The sequence below is a fragment of the Dasypus novemcinctus genome, chromosome 16 (assembly GCF_030445035.2).
Source record: "Dasypus novemcinctus isolate mDasNov1 chromosome 16, mDasNov1.1.hap2, whole genome shotgun sequence".
In the NCBI taxonomy this organism is placed as follows: Eukaryota; Metazoa; Chordata; class Mammalia; order Cingulata; family Dasypodidae; genus Dasypus; species Dasypus novemcinctus.
The window spans coordinates 15,025,401-15,053,190 of record NC_080688.1 but is presented as its reverse complement, the minus strand read 5'-3'; the positions used below and the strand labels follow the sequence as shown (position 1 = coordinate 15,053,190).

The following is a 27,790-nucleotide window of genomic DNA, read 5'->3' as shown; positions in this document are numbered from 1 at the left end:
CTACAGCTCAGTTTTGGGGTGGGACCCTTCCAGGTCTCTGGGGCCCTTTGAGGAAGCCAAGTTCACAGCCTCCTGGATGTCCTGGGCGGCCCTGAGGCCTGACTTGATGGCTGTGTCAATCCAGCCGAGGGGCAGGGACGTGTGCTCGCTGACGAAGTAGATCCGCCCTTGAGGTTGGCAGAGTTCCTGAACATAGTCCACGTATTGGTAGGGGGTGAAGGAGATAAAGGCGCCCATGGAATAGGGGTCCTGGCTCCAGTCCTTGACCTTGGAGTAGGGGCACAGGGCCCGGAACTCCTCCTTGGGCCGGTTGTGGATGGCAGCCAGGTCATCCAGGACGACATCCACCACTCGGGCAGGGTCCATTGCAGTGAAGATTGCGCTGTCATCGTCCAGAGTATAAGAGGCCAAGAGGACCCCTCTGCCATTATGGAAGATGTGGCTGGGATAGATGATGAAGCGGGAAGGCCGGTCTGTGGTGGAGTAGCCACCAAAGATGCCATCACGCTCCCAGAAGCGCTGTGTGCAGGCCAGGGCCACCTTGGCAGCACTGTGGTAGTGGACAATACACAGTGCATCCTCGTTGCTTGGGGAGAGGGGTGGCTGGAAATGGAGCAACCGGGCCGCCCTGCTCGTGGTGGCCACGACGACATAGTCCGCAGTCAGCAGTGCTCTTGGCCGCGGACGGTTGGGTGTCCGGTACCTGATACGAACGTGGTTACCTGACACCTCCACCTCCTCGACTGGTGAGTGGAGCCGGACAGTCCTGGGCAAGAGGGAGTCGTGCAGGGCAATGGGGAGCTGGTCAAAGCCTCCGGTAATTTCATCAAAGCTGAGGATGAATAGGCAAGAAAGAGGGAAGTGAGTTGATTGGCAAGGCCATTTGGGCTGGACATGGGCTGAGTCCTTTAAGGGACTTGCTTGGACCCAGGGTTAGAGAGACGAGCAGTTGGAAGAAGGAAAACAGGCCAGGCCAAATGACCATTAGCTACAAGGAGCTAGTGAAAGGGGCACCTTCAGGCTGACAGGTCAGACAAAGGCCTCCCCTGTGGGCAGGTCCGGCCCCGTGCTGGGTACAAGATTTAGAGGATGCACAGTGGTCTGGCACCCAGCCACTTCCCTCTTGCCCCTTTGGGTGGCCATCTCCACACAGTGCTCCAAAGCCCCATGTCATGGCCAGGATTCTTAGTCACAGGGCTGACAAAGACATACGACCCATGCAGTCACTCTCAGCCCCTTCTACACAATGCCCTTTGTGAGAGCCCAGCACAGGGTGGGCTCTCTATGCATGAAGGTGTAGTGCCACTAAAATTCCCCATTCAGGAGCAGATGTGGCTCAAGAAGTTGAGCGCCTGCTTCTCATTCAGGAGGTCCCAGGTTTGATTCCCCATGCTTCCCAAAAACAAGAAAAACAACAAAGTAAAAAATGTCAGGGGAGCCGATGTGGCTCAGTAGTTTACTCAGAGTAACCTGTGTGGCTCAGCAGTTGAGTCAGCGGAGCCTATGCGGCTAATAGTTGACTCAGGGGAGCTGATGTGGTTCAGCACTTGATGCAGGGGAGTCGATGTGGCTAACAGTTGACTCAGGGTAAACTATGTGGCCTGGTAGTTGACTCAGGGTAAAAAATATTGCTCAGTAGTTGACTCAGGGTAACCTATGTGACTTGGTAGTTGACTCAGGGGAGCTGATGTGGCTCAGTAGTTGACTCATGGTAACCTATGTGGCTTGGTAGTTGACTCCGGTAACCTATGTGGAGCCGACATGGCTCAGCAGTTGACTCAGGGGAGCCGGTGTGGTTAGTAGTTGAGTACCGGCTTCCCACTTACGAGGTCCAGGGTTAGCCCCCAGCCCTGGTCTGTCTAGGGTGTCCCCTTCCCTTCCATCCTTCCTTCAAGCAGGCCTTGGCTTGAATTTAAACTGATTTGCCCAGACTACCTAAGTTGGGGCGTTGGCAGAGAGGACACTACTGGGGAAAGAAGAGGTCTGGAAGCTCAAATATCTGAGTCTGCTTGGCTCTCCAGCAACCACAGCCTGCCCTCCTGTCGATATCCACAGCCTTGTTTGTCTGAGTGGGGTCTCACGGAACCAGGGAGCACATACTCCATTTTATTTCACCTTTGCAGCCTTAGAGTGGATGGCTAGATGCCAGTAGGCTGGTGGCTGTAGGTCCAGATCCAGCCTCCCTAGTGCATCTTTCTGTGCTGAAAGCCTCAAGCTTGAGCTGTGGACATCGTCCTACAACATCTGTAACCTTCTGGCATGATTGCTCCTTAGCCAGTGGTTCTTAAAGTGGGGTTCCTAGACCAGTGGTATGTGCATCACTTGGGAACCTCAGGCCCAGTCCAGATCTCCAGAGTCAGAAACTCTGTGGGGTGGGACTTCCAGAGCTTGAAAACACCTGCTTTCATCCCTTGCTCCCCTATCTGTTCCTTTGGGGATCCTCACCTGCTCTAACAAGTTCTTCCACCACTCTTCTGGTAAGTAACCCACACACCCATGCCCATTCTCCCACTCCCCACCCCAATCCCTACGTTTGGTTGTAGAAGGAGAGGATCCTACGCAGGCTCTCCATGAAGGCCTTGCAGTAGCCAATATCGACATTCATCAGGTCTCTGATCATCTGCATGGCCCCGCGGCTCAGGTTCCCCACCTTGATCAGGAACTCCTGCAGCCGCATACAGAGGGAGAGAAGGAGGGTAAGGGTGTCTGTGGAGCTGAGGGCCAGAGACCGCAAGCACCAGAAAGGATCAGGGGGGAATGGCAGGACAAGGGTGCACTCAGCTGGGCACAGAGCTCTGAGAACTGTGCTCAGAGCTGTTATCAGGGCTGTGGAGGCCATGGCCACTGGAGGCTCTGAGGGGGGAGAGGGAGGAAGAGGGGAAATTTGCGGGCATTTTCAGGACTCGGGAATTGTCCTGAATGACAATTGCAATACGGTCACCCCTCGGGCTGAAGTGTGGTTTGCTGGCCTGGTGGGGGAGCAGCAGTGGCAGGCCAAGCCGCTGCCCCCATAATAGGGTGGCTGGTCGGATTCACCACCACCCCTGAAGGGAGCTCCGCATGGGTGAAGAGTGCCCTCGGGTCTCCCATTCTCGGCAGCCAGGCTTCCGTGGCCGCCCCTCCTCCCGGATGGCGCCACACGTTGCCTGTGGGGCGGCACCCTTCTTCTTCTTTCTCCCTGTGCAGGCGCAGGGCAGAGAATTCCAATCTGCCCTTTTCCCCTCCCCCGACAGCAGCAACAGCCAGGCGTGGGCGGAAAAATCCAGTCTGCCCTTTTCCCTCCCCCCCCCCGACAGCAGCAACAGCAGCAACAGCCAGGCGTGGGCAGGAAACTCAAGTCTGCCCTCCACCCCAGCAACAGCAGCCACCAATCACTAAACCCTGCCCCTTCCCCCAGCAACAACGACAGCCAATCCCTAACCACCACCCCTCCCCCGTCCAGCACCTCCCACTGACCTTTCTCCGGCAACCAATCAGAGCAGGGTGTGGCTTCGACCAATCAGCCTTCCCCAGCCCCTATAAAACTGTTGCCTCTCCCTCAATAAAGTGGACTTGGATGTTTACCTTGTCTCCGCGGTAGTTCTTCTGCTGTGCGCCCTCCAGTCCTGAGAGCCCCTGACAAGGGCCTGGCCTCCCTTGTCCCCAGTTCGTCGCTTGCTTCTCCGGACGACCCCTTCGTCGCCGGCTTCGCCGGGCGACCCCGTCAGCTGAACCGCGCAACCCCTGTGAGACCGACCCCTCGTCTGCTGCCGGACCGACCCCTCGTCCCAAGCGGGACCGATCCCTCGTCCCAAGCGGGACCGACCCCTCGTCCTGAGCTGGACCGACCCCTCGTCCGCAGCCAGACCCCACGTCTACCGACCGAGCAAGCCGTCGCATTGCAATGACAGATATAGTTCACTATACATCTGGTAAGAAATGTGCGGGAGAGAGCATAAACTGCATGTACACCACAATCATCGCTTAGTGGCAATGCTCCAAGGCGTGTTCATCAGTTGTGACACATGACCACACAAATGAAGGATGTTGTTATTGTGGGAAAATGTGGGAGGGGAGGGAGCAGTGCATAAGAACAGCAAAAACAGAACAAAGGGTACTGAACTGCAAAGCAAGCCAAGCTGCCGCACCTTCATCTTCTTTACCCAGCCCTTCTCCACTGGTGTCTAACTGATTCCTCTTGGTGCCTCGAGGAAAGATGATTTAGTCCTGGCTCCAAAAAGATTAAGACTTCTAGGGAAACCTGCCATCCACCAGAGCACTTAAACCTTGGGCCTAAACTAAATGAAGAGCTATAATTAAAGAATTCCCCAAATATTCATGGGAGAATTTAGAATTCTTTTGGGTGCCTATGATCCAGGATTATCTGACCTTTATCAGCTTGTGCATGTGTTGGTCAGAATTCTGATGCTAAATCCTGGATGGCAAAAGCTGGTCAGACCTGGAAAGGGACCTACAAAATTTCTCTTTCCATGATAAATCTGAAAGTCAAATAAGGCTGGGAAACAGGGCAAAGTTTTTACAAGATTACATGTCAGGGCAAAGAAAACCTTAAAAGTCTCCTCTGCAGATTAAAATGGAAAAGCTTTACATCTCATATTAAATAAAGAAGTTCAACTTGTCCCATCTGCCAAGAACAAAAATTCTGATCACTAAACCCAAATGTTTTAAAAATTCAGGCATACTTAATCTAGGTAAACCTTTGGCAAACAGGACTAGCTGACTATTGTTAATCACATAAAAAATAACTATGTCTTCTGAGTTATCAACATTAAGTGCAATATAACCAATTTTACATGGTAATAGGTCGCAATCTACTTGGGTATGTTCTTCCTAAATTTATACAGATTTGCTGATGAAATAAACTAGCAATGTATTTATTAGAAGTTTAAAATGATGAAAAATGTAAATCTGTGTTTAACCAAATTGAGATATTACTCTGACAAGCTTTATTTGAAGAATTATTGTGTTTTGTACAATGTTGACTTGAAGACGATTTCTAAGGTCATTTTCGTAATTTAAGTATGTAAGGATTACAGGATGAGTTTTGTTAAGGAAAAAGAGTAGTTTTGTCCTAAAGTAAACGGACTGGATGTTGCAGAATGAGAAATAGGAAAAGTGTAGGAAAAACACAAAGGAATATAAAAAGTTGTAGAGGATGTGGAGATGGGAATTTTATTTGTCATGCTCAATGGTAAGATTTGAAAGGCTTATTTATAAGATTTTTTTAAAGGGCTTTTATATAAGACAATATTTTCATGTAAAATTAGAATTTGCATTTCTCTCTATTAAAATTGTAAAATTTTTTTTTTGGATTATTGGCTGCTTTTAGTGAGAGGTTATAAAAGCTTTTGCTTAACTATCTGAGTAACATGCCTAGAAGGCAAAGATTCTATGTCATATCAGAATAGCTTCATTGATACTTATATTGACTTTATCATCCTCTTTTAAGAGGATGTCTTCTCACTTTAAAAAGAACTAAGTTTTTATTTCCTTTTTAAAAAACAATAATTTTACCTCCTATATTTAATTTTAAAATCTTTCATTATCACTTTCGTTATGTTCATAAACAACTACTGTTTATCAGTGACCTATAATCCTATTTAGGATCTCCCTGACATATTTGCATTCTCAGAATCAAACACTAAGCCATACCCTTTGAAGACATGCCTGAATTTCCTTATCTTATTTTCAGTCTATTCTCTTATTCATCCTATACCCCTTCCAACTCCCAATCTCCACCCCAAAAATATCCTATCTTCAACATGGTCTCCTTTTTATAAAGTTTTAAATTTTTATTTTATTTTTTCCATGATTTCCTTTTATGTCCTATTTACCCTATTTTTGCACTATGTACTCCTATCTTGAACACAATTCCTTTGTATACCACCACAGAGCAAAGGAAACCAATCAGAATAAATTCTGGGTCCATGCCCACCACCCACTTTGTCCCCAAACAGGTATTCCTGTAATAGCCATATCCCTTTCGCTTGCAGTCTTGGCACTGACAGGAAACATTAGATACACCCAACCAGATATATCCCCTTTTTGAAATGACTGTGCTGGGCATTAAGAGCCCCCAGACTGGTTGACAATGTGACCTCTTAATTCATCCTACAAGGCCAACCAAATCTTCATGTCAAGACCAGATAAAGATACCACAAGAAAAGAAATGACTGATCAATAACACTAATGACTATAGATGCAAAAATCCTCAACAAATACCAGCAAATTGAATGCACTTTAAAAGAGTCAGAAGGAAGTAGACATGGCTCAACTGATAGAGCATCTGCCTGTCATATGGAGGGTGCAGGGTTTGATTCCCAGGGCGTCCTGATCCATATGGTAAGCTGGCCCACGCACAGCACTGTCATGCAAGGAGTGCTGTGCCACACAGGGGTGCCTCCGCGTAGGGGTGCCCCATGTGCAAGGAGTGTGCTACACAAGGAGAGCCACCCTGCATGAAAAAAGCACAGCCCATTCAGGAGTGGCACTGCGCATACAGAGAGCTGGCATGGCAAGATGACACACAAAAAAGAGATGCAGTTTCCTGGTGCCACCTGACAATGCAAGCGGACACAGAACATACAGCGAATGGACACAGATAGCAGACAATGGTTGGGGAGGGGAAGGGGAGAAAAAATCTTAAAAAAAAAAAAAAGAGTCATACACCATAATTAAGTGGGATTTATCCCAGGTCTGCAAGGGTGGTTCAACATAAGAAAGTCAATTAATTTAATACACCACATTAACAGAATAAAGGAAAAAACCCCCAAAACAATCCACACACATGGTCATCTCAATTGATGTAGAAAAGTCACTTGAGAAAATTCACCACCCTTCTTGATTAAAACACTTATAAAATTAGGAATAGAAGTAACCTTGCTCATCATGATAAAGGGGATATGCAAAAAAACCCACTGCTAAGATTATATTTAATGGTGAAAGACTGAAAGCTTTTGCTCTAAGACCAGGAGCAAGACAAGGATGCTCACTGTCACTACTCTTATTCAACATTGTACTGGAAGTTCTAACTAGAAAAATTAAGCAAGAAAAAGAAAGAGAGCCCATCCAAATTGGAAAGGAAGAAATAAAACTTTCCCTATTTGTAGATGGCATGATTCTACATCCAGAAAATTATGAAAAAATCCACAACAAAGCTACTAGAGTTAATAAACAAATTCAGCAAAGTGGCGGGGTATTAGATTTACACGTAAAAATCAGTGGTGTTTCCACACCCTATAAATGAACAATAGGAAGAATAAATCAAGAAAAAATTCGATTTACAATAACAACTAAAAGAATCAAATATGAAGGAATAAATCTAACCAGAGATGTAAAGAACTTGTATACAGAAATCTGAAATGCATTGCTAAAATGAGTTAAATATGACCTAAGCAAATGGAAGGACATGCAATGCTCATGGAATGGAAGTCTAAATATTGTTAAGATGGCAATTCTACTGAAAGCAATATACTCAAACCAATCCGACTAAAAATTCCAACAATCTCCTTTACAGAAATGGAAAAGACAATCATCATATTTATATGGTAGGGTGAGGGGCCCTAAATAGCCAAAGCCATCCTGAAAAAGAGGAACAAAGTTGGAGGATGAACACTTTCCAGTTATAAAACTTATTACAAAGCCATTGCAATAAAAATAGCCTGGTACTGGCACAAGAATAGACTGACCCTGGTATCAAAATGAAGGTTCAGAAATCAATCCTTTCACTTATTGAATTTTGACAAGGGGGCAAAAACCACTCAACTGGGAAAGAGTAGTATCTTTAAAAAATGTGCTAGGAAAACTGGATCTCCACTCATTTGCAAAAGAATGAAAGTGGATTCCTACTAATGTGGGCTATGGGTGGAAGGCTCTTTGTCTCTTCAGAGATAACCTAAACTATCTGTAACTTGTGAGTGTGCAGAGATAAAAGGCTGCGGTTCTGCCCTTAGTAACCATGGCAAGGACTCCAGTCCCAGGAAAAAGTTTAACAATGCAATGTCTATAAACTTTAAATATTCAGGGGAAATGTAAAGCAAATATGGTAAAAGCTTATCTAGAATGCCTGAAGTCCATGCTAAAAGCTTACCTAAGATGTAGAAGGTATATATGCTAATTCAAGCCTATTAAAAACGGAAACAAAAGGACCTTTTAGCCTTTCCTCTGTATAAAAAGAACACAAAAATCTTGTTCCAGGCTTGGGATTAAAACAAAAAACTCCCGAATCCGGCCAGCCATCAATAAACCATTTTTCCTTCTCAAAACCATTCCTGAGTCCTGGACCCTCTATATGCAAATAATTAAACCTCTCTCAAATTCGACAACACTACCACATGCATATATAAAAGTCAACTCAAAATTGATCAAATACCTAAATATAAGAATGAGGACTATAAAACTCGTAGAAGAAAACATAGGGAAGCATCTGCAGGACCTTGTGTTAGTCAATGGTTTCATAGACTTTACATCTGAAGTACAAATAACAAAAGAAAAAAATAGATAAATGGGACCGCATCAAAATTTAACAGTTTTGCATCTCAGTGGACTGTAACATGAAAGTAAAATGACAACTTACACAATGGGAGAAAATGTTTGGAAATCACATATCTCATGTGTTTAATATTTAGAATATATAAAGAAATCCTTTAAATTATCAACAAAGAAAAGCAACCCAATTGAAAATGGGTAAATAGTTGAATAGACATTTTTCCAAAGACGATATACAAATGGCCATAAAGCACACGAGAAGATCCTCAACATTATTAACCATTAGAGAAATGCAAATCAAAACTACAATATCGTACCATTTTATATCCTCTAGAAGCTACTGTTAAACAGAAAAATACGAGTATTAAAGAAGATATGAAGATGCAGGAAGAGTCATTCAATGCTGGTGGGAAGACAGTTTGGCAGTTTCTCATAGAGTTAAGTATGTATTTACCATATGACCTGGCAATTCCACTTTAGCTATATACCAAAAATAATTGAAAGCAGTGTTTCAAACAAACATGAACATTTGTGTTATTCACATCTGTTGAAAGATGGATGCAATCCAAGAGCCAATCAATCAATGAATGGATAAACAAAATGTGGTAAATGCCCACAATGGAATATTATCCAGCCATAAAAAGGTGTAACATTCTGATACATACGACAACATGAAAGAACCCTGAAGATATCAGGTTGAGTGAAAGAAGTCAGAGACAAAAGGACAAATATGTAAGGTCACACTAGTATGACAGAATTAGAATAAGCAAGCAAAGAATCAGAATCTAGAATACACATTACAAGTGAAGCAGGCTAATAAGATAGGGAATAGACTGATCTGGAACCTGACAGAGAGTCCACGTGGACATCAGAAACCCCCAAGATGGCTGCTGGAGGAACCCCACCTCCGGATTCTGCTATCCAGAACAAAGACTCCCTCCTGAGAACAACAAAAAGCCCAAATGTTCCCTAGAAACTTCATCATTGGGTCCTCACTAAGGAATTATGGGTGGGGTAACCAATCCAAATAGCAAACAACTGGAACCCCCTCCCCTGCCATTTGCAAAATGGACAAAATAATTAACAGTTTAAAAGCTTGGCACAAGCGCGGGATCTTGACTTGCTCTTTTAGCCTACGGACCCATACTGCCATCTTTGTGTTGTTTTTGTCATTTTTCTTCTGCCATGTGGCCACACAAGTAAACCTGTGGACTTATAATCTGTAATGGGGAATTGTAGCTTGTAAATCAGCCCTCTTCATCCCTTTCACCCCTTTTTCCTCTCCCTGGGACCCCTGCTCTGTTATTTTCTCCCATTTCTCTTCCCTCCCTACCTGAATAAATTACTGGCCTTACTCACCTGGCATGCTTTCAAAATTAATTTCTGCAGCACACCTGAGAATCCAGATAGAATCTGGTAACATATTTGGCTAGCCAGTCGATGCGTTCATTGGTAAGTGAAACTATGGGCTACAGCCTGCTTAATGCCTTCCTTTGGTTCTCTATTTTAAACGGGTTTGTGTCTGAGTCTCCAAAGGTTGTGATACTGGGAGGGAAGGGGCTGAGGTTTGGAAATTCTTTGTATCTGTGCCACCCACCCCATCTTGTTAGATCTAACCCCAGTCGGGAGGCTGGGGCACAGCATAGGAGTTCACTATGAGGCTGGTCTTTCAAGCAAGACTTTGCCCTCGACGCTGGAGACCGCTGCCTTCCTTCTCCCGCAGCCCTTTCGAGAGGGCACAGGGCAGTAGTGGAGGCCTGAGGGCTTACCCCTCCACTGGGCCCAGGCCTCTGCAAGGGGCTTTCCTACTGACCACACCCACCTGGAGGAAGGAAGCCCGAAGACCATGGGCAGAGTCTAAACGAATGCCATGGGCATTCTCCTCAGGGTGGCCACGTGGCCAGAACACCCTTGCAATTTCTAACCTTTACCCATATTTTAATTTTTTACTGAATCTCTCTTTGCAGGTTTGTTAGGATGCTTTGGTCTGTTTTAAAAACTGGGAAAATAAAGTTCTCGTGGAAAGTGCCTTTGTTTAGCAGGGAAGCTATTGCCTCAGGACCCCAGAGCCTATTAACTTTGTACAATTAACCACTAATTACTTAATGGTCTTTTAATAACTGGTTTAACTGGAAAAGTATCACAGTAAAGTAAGAACTAAGGGTGCACTTAATAATTCTGGAAGGATAGGAGGAAGAAGCATAGTTCGGCTTGGCAGCTTCAGGTTAGAAATCAATTCGGCCTGTCTCCCAAGTCCAGCCTGCCCCGGGTATCCCTCTGGCAGGGGCTCTCTGATTTCCTGGGGTGGTGGCGATCAGTGAGCAGCCAAACATTTCCTGAGATTTGACTCAGGAACTTCTATTTGGGTTGGTCTCGGACCCTGGAAATTAGGGGTGCCAAGAACCAGAGCAGGAAACTGAATGGCCCCCATTCCTTGGGCCCATCCATTCAGAGAGCAGCCAAATATCCCCTGGGACAAACATCTCAGGTGCTTTGATTTGGGGCCACTGCTCAGGACTTCCAGTCAGCTCGGGCTCATTTATCTGATATCCGGAATCAGATACCCCCAAGACTTGCCCACAAGGATGCTTGTGGGCCACTTACGCCCTGAAAATCAATATTCTCAGGATGCTGAGACAGGGCTTGAGCTCCAAATTATGTGGAGTGGTGAATTTAGTCAGGCTAGAATCCTGGGATGCCAGAACGGTCGACTAAAAAGTGCTTCTCATTCTTCCTAGAATAATGGGTGCAACCTCTAACATACTAGCAGGCTCCCCATTTGGATGTATTCTCATGAACTGGACAACCCTACCAACTGAAGGGTTGAAGAAGGAGAAACTGATGTTCTTCTGCAACACTGCATGACCACAGTATAGCCTTGAAAGTGGCCAAAATTGGCCTGTAAACGGTACTGTAAATTATGACAGCATTTTGCAAATATACTTCCTCTGTAAGAAGGAAAGAAATCAGTCAGAGGTTTCATATGTTCAGCTTTTTTTGGCTCTATATCAGGATACAAGGTTCAGTGGATCTTGCAAGTCATGTTATGCTCAAGAAGTGAAACCACTCCCTGAAGGGGTGGGTGGTATCTTAGATGATCCCCTCCTCAGTCCTGCCTCCCTCCAGCCTCTGCTTCCATGCCTCCTATGCCTATGCTACCCCAGCAGGAGTCACAAGAAGTGGAGCAACTTTCCACCCTAATAGGAAACACAAAGACGGCCTCTACCCAGTAAGGAAAGGAGCAAATGGAGAAGCAAGAACAATTAGAGTCCATGTTCCCTTCTCCATGACAGATTTAACTCAGTGGAAGGAACAGTCGGGGCAATTTTAAGAAGACCCAGAAAAGTTTACTGAGGAATTCCAAAAGTTAACCCTAAATTTTGAGTTAACACAGGGAGACGTGCATGTTACCTAGTCTCGTGCTGCACCTCTGAAGAAAAACAGGGCATTTGAGAAGCAGCCCAGGGGCATGGGGATGGGATGGCTGCCCAGCAGCCCCAGCAATATGCTGTAGGGGTTGCGGCAGTTCCAGAGGTTGATCCTAACTGGAACTACCAAAGAGGGCAAGCAAGAGCTTATATGATTATATGATAACATGATTACTACTGGTAATGAACAAGTGCATTGTCAAGTCTGTTAATTATAATAAGCTGCAGGGAATAACCCAGATGGAAAAGGAAAACCCTGCCCTGTTCCAAGAGAGACTAGTAGAAACTATGAGAAAGTATACCCAAATTAATTCAGATTCAGCAGAGGGACAGATTATATTAAAAACCTATTTCATCGGCCAGGGAGCTCCAGATATGAAAACAAAAGTCCAAAAGCTAGCTCTAGGTCCTGGAACCTCAATGAATTCTCTTTGAAAAGTAGCTTTTTCTGTCTTAAACAACCCTGACCAGGCCTTTAAGGAGTAGAGGGCAAAGAGGGACAGGCAGAAGGCTCAGCTACTTGCAGTTGCCATAAATAGCAGCCAGCAACCTCGGGGTCACCCCAGCTCAGGCTCCAGACCCTCGAGATCCTGCTTCAACTTTGAAGAGAATAGCTCCTGGTAGAAAAATGGCCCTAAACCACACAAGGACCCCCACCCCCCATTCCTGCCCCTGGTATGGGAAAACAGGCCATTGGGCGCAGCCCAGCCCAGGGCCCTGGTGGCAACAGCTTCCCTGTGGAGGACTCAGGGGGCCTTGGACACAGAGCATCTCCGTGGATGACTCCATGGAACATCGAACTAGAGGAGCCCCAGGTGATCTTCGATGTGGCAAGTAAAAAAATTAACTTTTTAATTGATACAGAAGCCACTTACTCAGTTCTGACCTGTCACTCCAAACTTCCCTCCCCTAGAACCTGTCCGGTAGTGGGTGTAGATGGTAGAACTAAAGTTCTATCTTTTACTGAACCCCTTCTCTGCCAGACAGGAAATCTAATTGTAAGCCATCAATTTTTAATTATCCATGAATGTCCCACCCCCTTACTGGGGTGAGATTTACTTAGTACTCTGGGGGCATGCATTCAGCTTGTAAGGATAAATAGAACCTCTAAGGTGCCTGTAGCCCAGTGCTCCCAGGAAGAATGTGGAACTCTGTGTTTAGCCATGGTTCTAGATCAAGAGTCTGGTGTTTCATCAACAGCCATTCCCCAGGAAATCAAAAGTAACGTAAATTCTATTGTTTGGGAAATTGGGATACCTGGAAGGGCACCCTGGATTCCCCCAGTTTCCATTTCTTATGATGTTAACTAGCCATACCCTCATAAAAAGCAGTACCCCCTGAAGGAGGAGGCTGTTAAAGGCCTCCAGCCCACAGTTAAAAAATTCTTGGAGAATAACCTACTAATTCCCTGCCAATCTCCCTGCAACATGACAATTCTACCTGTGAAAAAGCCCAATGGTACCTACAGGCTAGTTCAAGACTTGAGAGCAGTCAGTAGCTTTGTAATACCATTTCACCCCGTTGTATCCAACCCTTTTACTCTGCTAAACTGGGTTCCAGAAACTGTGGCTTGGTTTACCATTCTAGACTTAAAGGATGCCTTTTTCTGCATTCCTCTCTACCTGGTCTCTCAATTCCTTTTAGTCTTTGAATGGCAGAAGTCCAACACTAGGGACCCAGTCCAACTTACATGGACGATGTTGCCTCAAGGGTTCTGAAACAGCCCCCATATTTTTGGGAATGCCTTAGCTCAGGATCTAGCTGACCGCCACTTGCCACAGAGTGTCCTTTTACAATATGTGGATGATCTGTTGCTTTGCCATCCGATGAAGGAAGTTTCTGATGCCAATACCGTTTTAGTCCTTCATTTCCTAGCTGATAGGGGCTATAGGGTATCAACATCCAAGGCACAAATCTCTCAGCAAAAAGCTTCCTATTTAGGGTTCCTTCTTACCCTGGGGGAAAGGCCTCTCTCCCCAGAAAGAATTCAAGCTATCACTAGTATTCTCCTACCTCAAAGAAACAGCTGAGAACTTTTCTAGTAATGGCTGGTTACTGTAGACTGTGGGTACCGAAGTTTGGGAAAATAGCCCAGTCACTGTACAGTGCTATTGCAGGAGTGGATAACCAACCCTTAGAGTGGGGAACAAGCCAGAAAGTTGCCTTCAATGCCCTAAAAGAGGCCTTAGTTAGGGCTCCAACACTAGGAATTTCTAACCTAAGCAAGCCTTTCTTTCTATACATAACTGAAAAGAAAGGAATAGTTCTGGGAGTGTTAGTCCAAAAACTGGGTGAAGTTTCTTGACCTGTAGCTTATTTCTCTAAACTGCTAAACAGTACAGCACAGGGATGGCCACCGTGCTTAAGAGCAGTGGGGGCAACAGCCCTTTTAATTGAGAAAGCCGGCAAACTAATTTGGGACAACCTCTCACAGTTTTCACTCCACACCAGGTAAAGGATGTGCTTGAGGCCAGGGGCCACCAGTGGCTTACAGTAGCCAGTTAATTAAATACCAGGTTCAATTGCTAGAAACCCCTGAAGTGCAAATAAGGGTGTGTCAGACTCTTAACCCAGACACCCTACCACCAGTAGAGGGCCCAAAGCCAGATCCTGACGGACCCCTTCTCTGCTTCTGCATCGAAACGTAACCAAAACTATTCCAGCAGGCCGGATTTAAAAGATGAGCCTCTTGTGAACCCGGACCTTGAATGGTTCACAGAGGGAAGCAGTTTTATGAGGAAGGAATTAAAAAGGCAGGCTATGTAGTGGTTTCTCAATTTGAAACCATAGAAGTCAAAGCTTTCCCCCTGAAACTTCAGACCAGAAAGCAGAGCTAATTGCCCTTACTGAAATTTTAAAACTAGCTGTTGGAAACTGAGGTCCAGTGGTCTCTCAAGGAGAGACTTGCTGTCTCCAGGCTAGTGCTGTCTCCATGGCTACGCTTGCAACCTCAGCTAATTAAGAGTTTCTGGCAAATGGAACAAGCTGTTCAAGGCTGAAAGAAAAGATGAGCACGTACCTTTTGCAGTGAATAGAACACTTAGACTTTGTACCTTGAGATACAATTTTTCAAAATTCCTTAGACTATGGGTAATGCTGCTTGATGTTCCTGCTTATTGGCACGTAGGCTCCGTGTTCCTGCTTATTGGCACGTCCACTGGGGTATATAGAGAGTCCCTTGTAAACAATAAAGTAGTCTGAGGAGTTTTTACTCGTAGAACCCCTAATCCCAGCTCTCTTGCTCATTCTTTCTCTTTGTTTCCTTCTACTTTTTCTCTCTTTTTCATTCCCGATACCCTTTGGGTCCAAATCTCCAACACTAGCAGCTGGGAAATGGGCTCATATTTACACCGACTCTAAGTACGCTTTCCTTGTCCTTAACGCTCACTCTGCTGTTGGTGAGAACGAGGCTTGCTTACGAACAGTGGGTCACCTATTAATCATAGACAAGAAACCCTAGATTAACTAGAAGCCACACTGTTACCTTAAGAAATAGCTGTTATGCATTGTCCAGGACATCAGAAAACAAACACTGCTATAGCAAAGGGAAATGCTTGAGCTGATGCAGCTGCTAAAGCAGCAGCACAAAGTCAGGTCTCCCTCCTACCCCTTATCCCAACACCTGTACCAGTACTTGAAGTCCCACAGTATACCCCGGATGAACAAAGCAGGGCAGCTAGCCTGGGGTTCACCCTGGAGGCTGATGGGTGGCTTGTTAGAAATACTCAAGTCTACCTTCCAGGAGCAGTGCAATGGAAAGTCCTTCATGGACTTCACCAAGCCACTCATCTGGGGAAGGATGTCCTAACTGGCTTTGCCAAGTGGGTCTTCAAAGCACAGGGCCTAGTGCAAACAGTCAAAGAAGTTATCAGGAGTTGCTCCCTGTATACAGTTAATAACTCAGACAATGGGATGCTCAACTATCCTCCCCCCTTAAACCCTCCTGTCCAGGTGCAAGAATCATACCCTGGGGAAAGCTGGCAAATAGACTTCATCCACATGCCATCTTGCCAGGGCTGTAAGTACCGCTTAGTACTGGTAGGTACTTTGCCTGGGTGGGTAGAAGCATTTCCCACCAGGAGAGAAACGGCAACTCAAGTGTTTAAAGCTCTCATAAAAGAAATAGTTCCCAGGTTTGGATTGCCTAAGTCCCTCCAAAGTGATAATGGGCCAGCTTTTACTAGTAAAGTAACCCAAGTCCTATCAGCTGCCCTTGGAATTAAATATCATCTCCATAGCTCCTGGAGGCCCCAACCCTCAGGGAAAGCAGAGAGAGTTAACCGCACTTTAAAGGAAATTCCAGCTAAACTCTGCCAGGAAACTGCATCTCCTTTAGTCATCAATTTACCCGTAGGCCACGTTTAGCTCCAAAAGACCCACTTCAGCTTAGCCCCTTTGAAATGGTTTATGGATGGCCTTTCCTTATCCAGGACCTCATGCCAGATCCAGAAGTTCAAAAGCTCACAAAATATTTTATCAACCTAGGAAAAATGCAACAAATCCATTAATTATCTTTATCTAAAATTAAGCCTGGAGATCAGGTTCTAATAAAAATCTGGCAAGAAAACAGGCCTCACTCTCAGTTAGAGCCTAAATGGAAGGAACCTTATCCTGTGGTTTTAACCACTCCCATAGCTGTTAAAGTTAAAGGAATTGCCAGCTGGGTGCATTTATCCCGAGTGAAACCAGCTGTCCAAGGAGGGATCAACTCAGCAGAAGCAACTGACAGGTCATACCAGTGCCAGCCATTATACGGCCTAAAATATCTCTTCAAGAAATGAAGCTACGTATCATCTAAATCTCTAACCCATTGCCTTAAAAACCCCTTGTCCTTTTTTCTTTTAAAAATGGCAGTGTCCCTTCTCATCCCCCTCTTAGCTGCTTTAAGCATCACCAGCACCATCGAAAATTGGGGTTGGCAATCCATACTAAAACTCCTTATCTATTTCAATTGCTCCCTAGAACTAACAGCATGGATAAAACCAACTGTGCCTTAAACGCTCCGAAACAGCAGGCAGACTCTCTTGCTGCTATGGTAATGCAAAGTCACAGGGAACTTGACATTCTAACTGCAGCACAGGGAAGGGTATGTCCTTTCCTTAAGGAAAAATGTCATCTCTACTTAAATTACTCTAAAACAGTCCTAGACAGTAATCAAAACCTGCAAAATAAAACCCACCAATGTCAAGAAAATGTAGATTTATAAACACCTGGCCTTTTCTATTCTTATGGTCCAGTGTCCTCTTAGTGGACCCGTGTATTCTTAAAATTCTAATTAACTTTAGTTCTTCCAGGATCAACATCTTGTTAACCATATGGGGACTTCATCCAGTTTCATACAGGATGCAAGATCCATCTTCTCCCAGTTGAGATAGAGTAGCAAGGGAGTTCTATGCCTTGTCAGGCAGGGTCTGTGAGCCCGTAACCGGCAGGAAGCAGCTACAGAAGAAAGATCATCTTCCTTCAGCACCGCTTTAAGATTAAAGGTGTAGAACTCGCTGAGGGGGCAATGAAGCAGGCTAGTAAGATAGGGAATAGACGGATCTGGAACCTGACAGAGAGTCCATGTGGACATCAGAAACTCCCAGGATGGCTGCTGGAGGAACCCCACCCCCGGATTCTGCCACCCAGAACAAAGTCTCCCTCCGACAACAAGGAAAACCCCGGATGTTCCCTAGAAACTTTATCATTGTGTCTTCACTAAGGTATTGATGGGTGGGGTAATCCTTCCAAGCAGCAAACAGCTGGAACCCCCTCCCCTGCCATTAGCAAAGGACAAAATAATTAACAATTTAAAAGCCAGGCACAAAGCGGAGGTGCTTGCCTTGCTCTTTTGTCTACAGATCCATCCTGCCCTCTTTGTGTCATTTTTGCCATTTTTCCTCCACCATATGGCCACACAAGTAAACCTGGGGACTTTTTATAATCTGTAATGGGGAATTGTGGTTTTTACATCAGCCCTCTTCATCCCTTTCACCCCTTTTCTCTCTACCTGGGACCCTGCTCTGTTATTTTCTGTTATTTTCTGCCATTTCTCTTCCCTCCCTACCTGAATAACTTACTGGCCTAACTCACCCGGCATGCTTTTGAAATTCACTTCTGCAGCATAGCCAAGAACCTAGATAGAATCTGGTAACACAAGGGCACTGATAGCGAGAGGGTAGGGAATAAGGAGTTAAGGCTAAAATGTACAGAATTTTTAATTTGGGATGATCAAAAAGTTTTGGTAATGGATGGTGGTGGTAGCACAACATTGTGAATGTAATCAGTAATACTGGATTATGTATTTGTGTATAGTTAAAAGGGGGAATGTTGGGTTTATATAGGTTACTAGAATCAAATTTTTAAAAAATTCCAAGGAATGCACAACACAGTGAACCCTAAGTTATACCGTGGACTACAGTTAATAGTACAATTATAAAAATGTGCTTTCATCAATTGTAACAGACGTACCAAAGCCGTGTAAGGTGTTAATCATGGCGTGGTATATGGGAAGCCTGTATGTTCTACACGATTTTTCTCTAAATGCACCACTTCTATAATAAAGAAGAAAGCCTGTTCCTGCACTCATAGAACTCACCTTCTATCGTGCGATACAGCTCACACACAAGTTAAGTAAAGTACGCATGGTGAAAAGTGTGAACAGTGTTGTGGAGGGAGACAAAGCAGGGAAGGGCAGTCAATAATGGACTGCCAGAGTGGAGAGGGAAAGCTCAACTCAAAGGGGACATGTGAGTGACTCCAGGCAGAGGGAAGATGTCCTGAAGGAAGGGTCGGCTTGGTGTACTTAGGAAATTGCAGGGGCCATTGTGACTGCCACAGGTAAAGGGCAGAGAGGAAGGATGTGGCTTTCACTCTTGGGGATACCTGACCAATGGGAGGGTGATTTCTGGGCACAGGTTCCCTCTGAGATCTGGGACCACCTCAATGCTGAACATCCCTAACTTCTGCCTTGAGCCTGGGGAGGGGACTGAGCCCTGCTTGATGGGGTGTGGGCTGCAGGAAGGGGGATTCCAGGGGGACTGACCTTGGTGGGGAAGGAGTCATATTTCGCCAGCAGCTGGCTGCAGGTGGTACCTTGCTTCAGCTCTTCCTCCACCTGGGCATGGGGAAAAGAGAGAAGGAGAGATGCTGGGGACTGGTGCCCATCAGATCTGAAGGCTCTGTGCATGCCCCTTGGCCCATCCCCATCCACTCCCATCTAATTGTGCAGGCACGTGAGACTTGCTAGATGAGTTCAGGTGGTGAAAACCTAACCTCTGGTTCTGGACAGACGATGAGGGTTGTGGAGGTGAGGGCAAGGCCATTATATTGGAGTTCTGGAGGAGGAAAGTCTACCACCCTCTTCCTGTGTGGGGCACACTTCTTTAGTCTTAACCAGGTCATGGTGAATGGTACAGGAATGGCTGGAGCCCCTGGTTGTGGAAGTAAAGCCATTGGAAGCAGGGCTTTTGATGAGGCTGTTCAGTTAAGGCGTGACCCACCACTCTCATTCAGGATGGGTCTTTTTTTTTTGAGCATTTAATTTTTTAACAGTATGTTTTTGAAGATACATAAATCACAAAAAATGTTACATTAAAAAATATTAGGTTCCCACATACCCCACCTCCCACCCGCACTCCTCCCACATCAACAACTTCTTTTATCATTGTGGCACATTCACTTCATTTGGTGAATACATTTTGCGGCACTGCTGCACCACATGGATTATAGCTCACATTGTAGTTTTACACTCTTCCCCAGTCCATTCAGTGGGTTATGGCAGGATAGATAATGTCCAGCACCTGTCCCTGAAATATCATTTCTGACAACTCCAAGTCCCGAAAACACCCCCACATCTCATCTCTTCTTCCCTCTCCCTGGCCTCAGCAACTCCTGTGGCCACGTTCTCTTTTGATGAGGCTGTCTAGTTAATGGGTGGCCCACTTCATTCAGGACAAATCTTCATCCTGTTTTTGGAGGCCTTTACAAGAGGATAAATACAGAGAGAAAGCCACAGCAGCGATGAAACCCAGGGAGAAGGGAGAGACCAGGAGGTGCCACCATGTACACTGCCGCGTGACAGAGGAGCCAAGGATCGCCGGCAGCCGAGCTCCAGGAAGAAAGCATCGCCTTGATGAGGCCTTGATGTGGATATTTTCCTGACCCTGAACCATAAGCTCATAAATTTCCCTTGCTTAAGTCGAACTCATTTCATGGCAGGTGCTTTGCACAATCTAGGAAATGAAAATGTTGGGGCCCCTGAGCTGCTGAATAAGGCTCCAGTTGAGCTGTCCAAGGGCTGGGCCTGTCCCTGCAGAGCCTCTGCACTGTCTTGGCAAACCCAGGCCATGGGCAGGGCCTCGCAGGAGCGCATTCCTGTGAAAGAGCCTGGCTCCTCTGCAGGGAATTCAAGGGGTTTTCAAAGCAGAGGGAACCCCAGCTCAACAGAGAAAGGTGAGCAGCTACCACAGGCAGCGTCTGGCATTGCTCCTCCACTCTAGCACTCATCTGACTTGATGATTATTATCACCCCAGCCCTCACCACATTTCCAGGACTTTGACATTCCCACACTCACTCGTTTCATCCCCACCACCAACCTGTGGTCATTCTACAGAAACCAGGCAGGATCAATGTCCTACTATAAGTTCAACTGTGTCCCCCCAAAAGAAGAGTCCAAGTCCCACTCCTAGATATATGAAGAGGCTCTTTAGTTAAGATGAGGTAGAACCCAGGTTAGTGTGGGCCTTAAACCAATGTGACTGGTGTCCTTATAAGAAGAAGAAATTTCGGCCCAGACAGAGAGAAGATAGCCATATGATGGAAGGCAAGGTAGAGTTAGACCTCAAGCCCCTGGCAGATTCCTGCAGACTTCAGCACCAGCACGGCCCTGGGGACACACTGATTTTGGATTCTGGCTTCCAGAACTGACAATGTGTTTCTGTGGTTTTGAATCACCCCAGCCTGTAGCAGCGCTGACAAATGAGGCCACAGGCAGAAGCAGCTGGGGCAGTGTTTGAAGAGTCTGGGTTCTAGCGCACCTACCTAACACCTCGATTGGGAAGACAGTTTTAATGGAAGCTCTTTTTTTTTTCTATTTTATTTTATTAAAAAAATTTTTTTAAAAAATGTTACATTAAAAAAATATAAGAGGTCCCCATATACCCCCCACCCCCTCACCCCACTCCTCCCACATTAACAACCTCTTTCATCATCATGGGACATTCATTGCATTTGGTGAATACATTTTGGAGCACTGCTGCACCACACGGATAGTGGTTTACATTGTAGTTTACACTCTCCCCCAGTCCACCCAGTGGGGCCATGGCAGGACATACAATGTCCAGCAACTGTCCCTGCAGTACCACCCAGGACAACTCCAAGTCCTGAAAATGCCTTCACATCATATCTCTTCTTCCCTCTCCCTACTCTCAGCAGCTACCGTGGCCACTTGCTCCACATCAATGCTACAATTTCTTCCGTTACTAATCACAATAGTTCCATAGTAGAATATCAGTAAGTCCACCCTAATCCATACTCTATTCTGGCATCCTGTGGACCCTGGGATGGTGAAGTCCCCTCTATCTCTGTATTGAGAGGGGGCTTAGATTAACAGAAGCGCTTTAGCTTCCTGCACAAGTTCAGTGTCGGTGCTGGGATGTGGAGATGCTGGGGTGTCGGAGCCTGCTGAGCACAGGTCTGAGTTGGATGTGAAAGAGGGAAGGAGGACAAAGATCAGAGCAGTAGACGCCCCTATGGCTGGGCCTAGGGTCTGGGCAAATGAGAGAGAAATTAGAGGAGGCGGCGACCCAGGAGTGCCCGGGGCTCACGGGGAAGGGTCAGGGGCCTGCCACGCATGAGGGCTGCCTGTGCCCGCCTCCACTAACCTTCCGCAGAGACTTGATGAGCAGCTGCTGCGCCGTCTTGCCCTCCTCATCCGCCTTGAGGCGGTAGTCCAGCATGTGGGGACTGGCCTCCACCTCCCTCACCTGCCGCCGCACCCCATTGACCAGCACCCAGGTCTGCAGATTGTGCATGATGAACTTATTGAGTTTCAGCCCCAGCTTCCTGATGAACTCACGGGACAGCCTGTGGGGTGAGTCAGAGAGGGCTGAGCCAGGACTGGGAAGCTGCTGGCCTCCTTCCTGCTGGCGGAGCGTGCCGCCTGCCCCTTCCTTGCCCTCAAGGATTCCCTGGGGCCCCCCAGGCCTCGATGCACAGGTGCGTTGCTCCTGAGCAGCAGGGCCGCTGGGCAACACCCCCCCCCTCAGTGCTCTCTGGTCTCTCCACACCTGATGGCCCCTCCCTGCTGGCTGCAGTTCCTCAGCCTCCAGCTCTGGCCGTCTGTTGGCTGCGCCACTTGGACACCACAGGCATCTTCCTCTGGTCTCTAACAGGTCCTCTGCTTGACCAGCTCTGCTCTGAAGGGCAGGGTCTCCCGTACAGTTAGCCGCCCCAAGCCAATGCCCAGGTGTCCCTCCTGGAGCCCCAGCCTCCCCAGGGGGCGCCCAGGCCTTCGTGCCCAGGAGGGCACCTTGCTACTCCTGCCATCGCAAACACTGCCCTCTGCCTCTTCAATGCCAGGTACCTTTGGCAACTGTGCCCTTCTTGAGAGGCAGAGAAGAATCAGTTCTGCTCTCAGTTAAATATCCTGCCATAACCCACTGAATGGACTGGGGGAGAGGGTAACCTACAATATAAAGTAAAATCCATGAGGTGCAGCAGTGCTCCAAAATGTATTCACCAAATGCAATGAATGTGTCACAATGATGAAAGAGGTTGTTGATGTGGGAGGAGTGGAGGGTGAAGGTTGGCATGTGGGAACCTCTTATATTTTTTAATGTAACGTTTTGTGTGGTCTATGTATCTTTTAAAAACAAATAAACAATATTTTTAAAAACACAACAAAACTGGTGCTAGGGAGTGTAAATTACAAGTAAACTGTCGTCCATGTGGTGTAGCAGTGCTCCAAAAAGTGTTCACCAAATGCAGTGATAGCGCTACAATGATGAAAGAGGTTGTTGAACAGATGAATGGATAAACAAAATGTGGTACATACATACAATGGAATACTACTCAGCTATAAGAAGGAATGCAGTACAGACACATGGAATAACATGGATGAATCTTGAGGACCTTAGGTTGAGTGAAGCAAGCCAGGCATTGAAGGACAGATACTACATGACCTCTGTGATATGAAATAAGCAAACCAAGCTGTCTCAGAGAGCTAGAGACTGGATGATAGGCTTACAGGAAATTGGGGGTGGGGGAGAGGAAGTTTGTGAGCTGATGCCTACAAGGGTGAAATCTATGATAAAGTGGAGGTAAGTAGTTCAGTGAAGGGATACGATGGGGGCATAGGATACTTTTGAGTGGGGCTTTGCAGGCTTGAGGGGGGCTCCGTTTGGGAGGGTGGTCAGATGGCCCAAAGAATTGGGGGGAGGACTGGGGAGAACAGTTGAATAAGGGAGATTGTTAGGTATGTGGTTGAAACTACAATGTTGAGAAAACTCTTTAGAAAATATAATAAGGAAGGGTTACCTGCTTAAGGTGCTTAAGGGGAGCATCTGGCAGAGGGGCTGGCTTCTAGGGAGTGTGTGAGTGCTCATCTTGTCATAGTGTGTTATATCATTGGGTGGAGACCCATACAATGAGTGGGAAGGTATACCAATATCCTGGGGAGGCCTGAAGTTCTGGAAATAAAGGAAATTGTGTTGGAAGCTGCCTCTGGCACTAGTATTGTATAGGCCATCTTGTTACCAAACGCCATCTTAGATACTAACCCAGTTAGGTTTCTATTCCCCCATCCTCACTGAAGTAAGTTAAGTTTCTATTTCTCTTTACGCCACTTCCCCGGGCTCTGATTGGGCACTCCCTAAAGCGCGCGTAAGTTTTTCCGGGACGTTGCCAAACAACCATCTGCGCATGTGTGTGGTGCGAAAACCAAAAATCTAGTTACTTAATCATTTACCAACACATGCGCTGTCGTCTGTATGTACTACTTTCTTCCTTCCTAGTTATAAATACCCCTACCCTACCCCTAATAAACGAGACTTGATCAGAATCCTGTCTTGTTTCCATTCTTTCTCGTCCCCTGCCCCTATCCCCGCTTCTTCCTACAGGTCCCTGGACTCGCCCCTGCTGGTTTCGGACAAAATTGTGTCTCCCAAGTGCATTGGTGGCTCCCAGTGGGGGAGAGTGTAATATGTCAAGCCTTCAGCATTGTTGCAAGTATCTGTGAATCTGGGCCTTCAAACAGTGAAGAATGGTTGTCACTGTGGGCTCTGAGGGGAGGGGAGAGAGGAATAAAATAGATGGAAGCAGGTAACTGGGAGGGCAATGGATGTGTTCCACAAGATCATGCAATGATGGATATAGGACATGTTAAGTTTCACCAAAAATGTATGAAAGTCTATAGGCTAAAATGTAAACCATAATGTAAACCATAACATAACTGAAAATTTAGAAACATATAAAGTCTAAAATATAAGCCATAATGTAAACCCAAATGGAACCATGATTGGTAACTCTGTTTCAATATCTCTACATCAACTGCAGCAAATATAACATGAACATGTAGAAAGATCATTGCTGGGGAAGGGGGAAAAGAGTTGGATGTTGGATATATGGGAGTCCCCTATGTTGTATATCTGAATTACTGTGATCTAAACCCTTTTTGAAGACAAAATTAAAAATTAGGAAAAATAAAAGGAGGTAGACACTAAGGAAGAAATGAAAGAAATTGCCTTACCACTGTACCTACAGGGAAACAACTATTACAGTGATGAAAGGCAAAATGTCAAAAACAAAGTTTTATGATATTTTTCATTTTTTAATACCCCAATTTATTTTTACTTCATTTTAATTTTTCTAAATTAGTATGTATACTATTTCTAATCTTTCAACCTACCACTACTATTTCGTTTTCCTATTAATTGAATTTGGCAATATATTAGGCTTCCTTTTTGACGTTTTAGACCATAGAGAGGTTCAACAATGGCAGGGGAGGAACACTGGCATGGGGTGTTATTGATGGGGGACATGTGGTTGGGAGGGAGTACTGGGGCATATATATCGGGTACATAAAAATGTTCAGATATATGTAGGATATTTTCATAGTAGTTACAGTTACAAATAACAACTACGGGAGTGCTGAGTTCCTAGATAGGGGAGCTCTGTCACATTCCCCAATGGAACAACAACAATCCCCCAAGAGCAACAGCAAACACCAGTGAAGGTGGATGGTCCAACAATGAGCCCTCGATACTGATGACTATGCTTATGGCCTGTGTACCTGAAAGATGAACTAGGCCTAGAGCTGCAGGATTCCTAAGAGTTACCTCCTGGGATTCTCCATGTTGCTCACATGCAGCCACTCTCTAAGCCAAACTCAGCATGTAAATGCATTACCTTCCCCTTCACCATGGGACATGACTCCCAGGGATGAGCCTCCTTGGTGCTGAGGGATTAGTACCAATCACTAATGGGTGATGCATCTAGAAAAAAACCTTGAATGAAAGGGGGGATTGGTAAAGACAAATGAGATTATATGGCCAAGAGTCTTCAAAAAGAGTCAGGAAGTCATCAGAGGGGTCATGCTTACGCATGCCTCAGCGGGATCCCAGAGAGAGCCAAAGTAGATACAACCCCAGTTACTGGTGCTCCTGAGGGCTATGGAGAAACACAGTTTCTGTGGTCATGGCAGTTGGCTCTGGAGTTCAGTGCCTTTTCAACGGGCCCTACTTTGGAATTTGTGTTCCTGAGTGTGACAGAGTTGGACTCAGAGATGATCTTTCTACACAAGTCTTTTGTGTCACTTTTACTGAAACTGTTATTGGTGAGGGGGTTGGTGTATACCCAGGAGACTTAAATCTCTGGACTGGCCATGTGCCCGCTGGGCCCTGAGCCTCAGCAGAGTTGCAACTCCTACTCTCCAGTTTGTTGGACTTACAGAGGTCAGCTAACAGGGATTTGAAGATGGTCAACCACCACACCAGGGAACAGAGTACCTTCAACTCCAAGCAGGAGAATTGTAGCCATCAATCATGTGGGATCTAAGCACCCTCTCGATATAGAGGTGGAGTGGACATCAACATCCCAGGGTATACAGGATGGAGGAATAAAATATGGAAGAGTGTGTATTTACTGTTATTCTACTATAGAACTGTTGTGACAAGTAATGGAAGAAACTGTAGCATTGATCTTGAGAACGTGGCCATGGTAGTTGCTGAAGGCAGAAGAGGGAAGAAGAGATGAGATGTGGGGACATTTTTGGGACTTGGAGTTGTCCTAAATGATACTGCAGGGTCACATGATGGACATTATATATCCTGCCATAACCTACTGAAGGAAATGGGAGAGAGTGTAAACTATGATGCAAACTCTTATCCATGTGGTGCAGCAGTGCTCCAAAATGTATCCACCAAATGCAGTGAATGTGCCATAATGATGAAAGAAGTTGTTGATGTGGGAGGAGTGAGGGGTGGGGAGTGGGGTATATGGGAACCTCTTATATTTTTTAGTGTAACCTTTTTTGTGATCTATGTATCTTTTTAAAAAAAGGAATTTAATAAAAAAATAATTTTAAAAATATGTTGAGGTCAGAGGAGTGAGAGTGTGGGTTGTGGGGTATATGGGAACCTCATATTTTTTATGTAACAATTTTTTTGTGATCTCTGTATCTTAAAAAAAGACAATTTCATAATAATAAAAAAGCGTTTGTTGATGTGGGACGAGTGGGTGTGTGAGGTGTGGGTATATGGGAACCTCATATTTTTTTCTGTTTTCAATAACTTAAAAACATTTTTTAAAAAGATACATAGATCATACCCATGTTACATTAAAAATAATTTTAATGTAACATTTTTGTGATCTATGTATCTTTTTAAAAAAGGAAATTTAAAAAATAAATTAAAAAAAGAAAAAGAAATATGAGGATCCCATATACCCCACTCCCCATACCCTCCACTCCTCCGACATCATCAAATTCTTTCTTATATTTTTTAATGTAACATTTTGTGTGATCTATATATCTTTTTAAAAACAGACAATGAAAATAATTTCATTTAAAGAAACAAGCAAAACCGGGTGCCCCGAGAGGCTCTGCAAGTGACCTGGGGCCCGGTAATGATTTAAGAGCGATTCTGAAGCTGAGGTGGGTGGTCCTGCTTCGCAGTCACCCGCACTCCGGTGGAAGCATTGTGCCTGCCCTATGCCTCTTGGCCCCTGTGCTGACCCCGCCCTGTCCTTCCCAGCTGCCCCGCCAGTCTCCCGACACTTACTTGTGGTTGCTGGGAATCCTCATGGGACCAAGGTCCACGTACCACTGGGTTCCAGGCACTCTGTGTGTCTCAATTCTGCCACCTACATGCCCCGAGGCCTCCAGGACAGTCACCTAGAAGGACAGACCTTGCCTGGCCTCACCAAACCCAAACACATCCCTCCTACACCCTCTACTTGGTTCTGGGAGGGTCACCCAGCTGCCACAGCCCTTGCTTGCCTCTCCTAGTTAGAACTCAGTTTAGAACCCAGTAGTCAGACCAACCAGTGCCCCTCGCCCTGCCCTTGCCTAGACCCCTAAACCCATCGCTTGCTCTAGCTTCGGGGGACATCCCACCTGCTTCTCCCCCCCACCCCACCCCAGAGGCCTCCTGCACCCCTAGTGTACCTGGTGGCCCGCGTCTTGCAGGGTCTTGGTGACAGTGAGCCCGGCCATGCCCGCTCCAATCACCACGATGCTTTTCCTCTCTGCTGTCTGCCCCAGCCCGTCCTTGGCCAGCTGCACCATCTCTTCATACTGGGGGTCCTCGAAACATTTGAAAAGCTGGCTGCTGAAGGCCCGGTCACCTGGGGTCACCGTGGACAGGAGCAGAAGCGACAGCCACCCTGGGTGCAT

At 45.9% G+C, this 27,790-nt stretch overlaps 1 protein-coding gene across 1 annotated transcript; it reads right to left on the bottom strand.

Moving 5' to 3' along the window:
• On the bottom strand, positions 1-27,790 carry LOC111760677 (L-amino-acid oxidase-like). Its single transcript, XM_071208388.1, has 7 exons — positions 27,563-27,790; positions 27,177-27,289; positions 21,783-21,984; positions 18,943-19,014; positions 17,991-18,033; positions 2,532-2,853; positions 1-832 (listed from the first exon to the last, which is right to left on the bottom strand). Exons 1-7 carry the CDS (start codon positions 27,788-27,790, stop codon positions 1-3), a joined length of 1,812 nt encoding a protein of 603 aa, XP_071064489.1.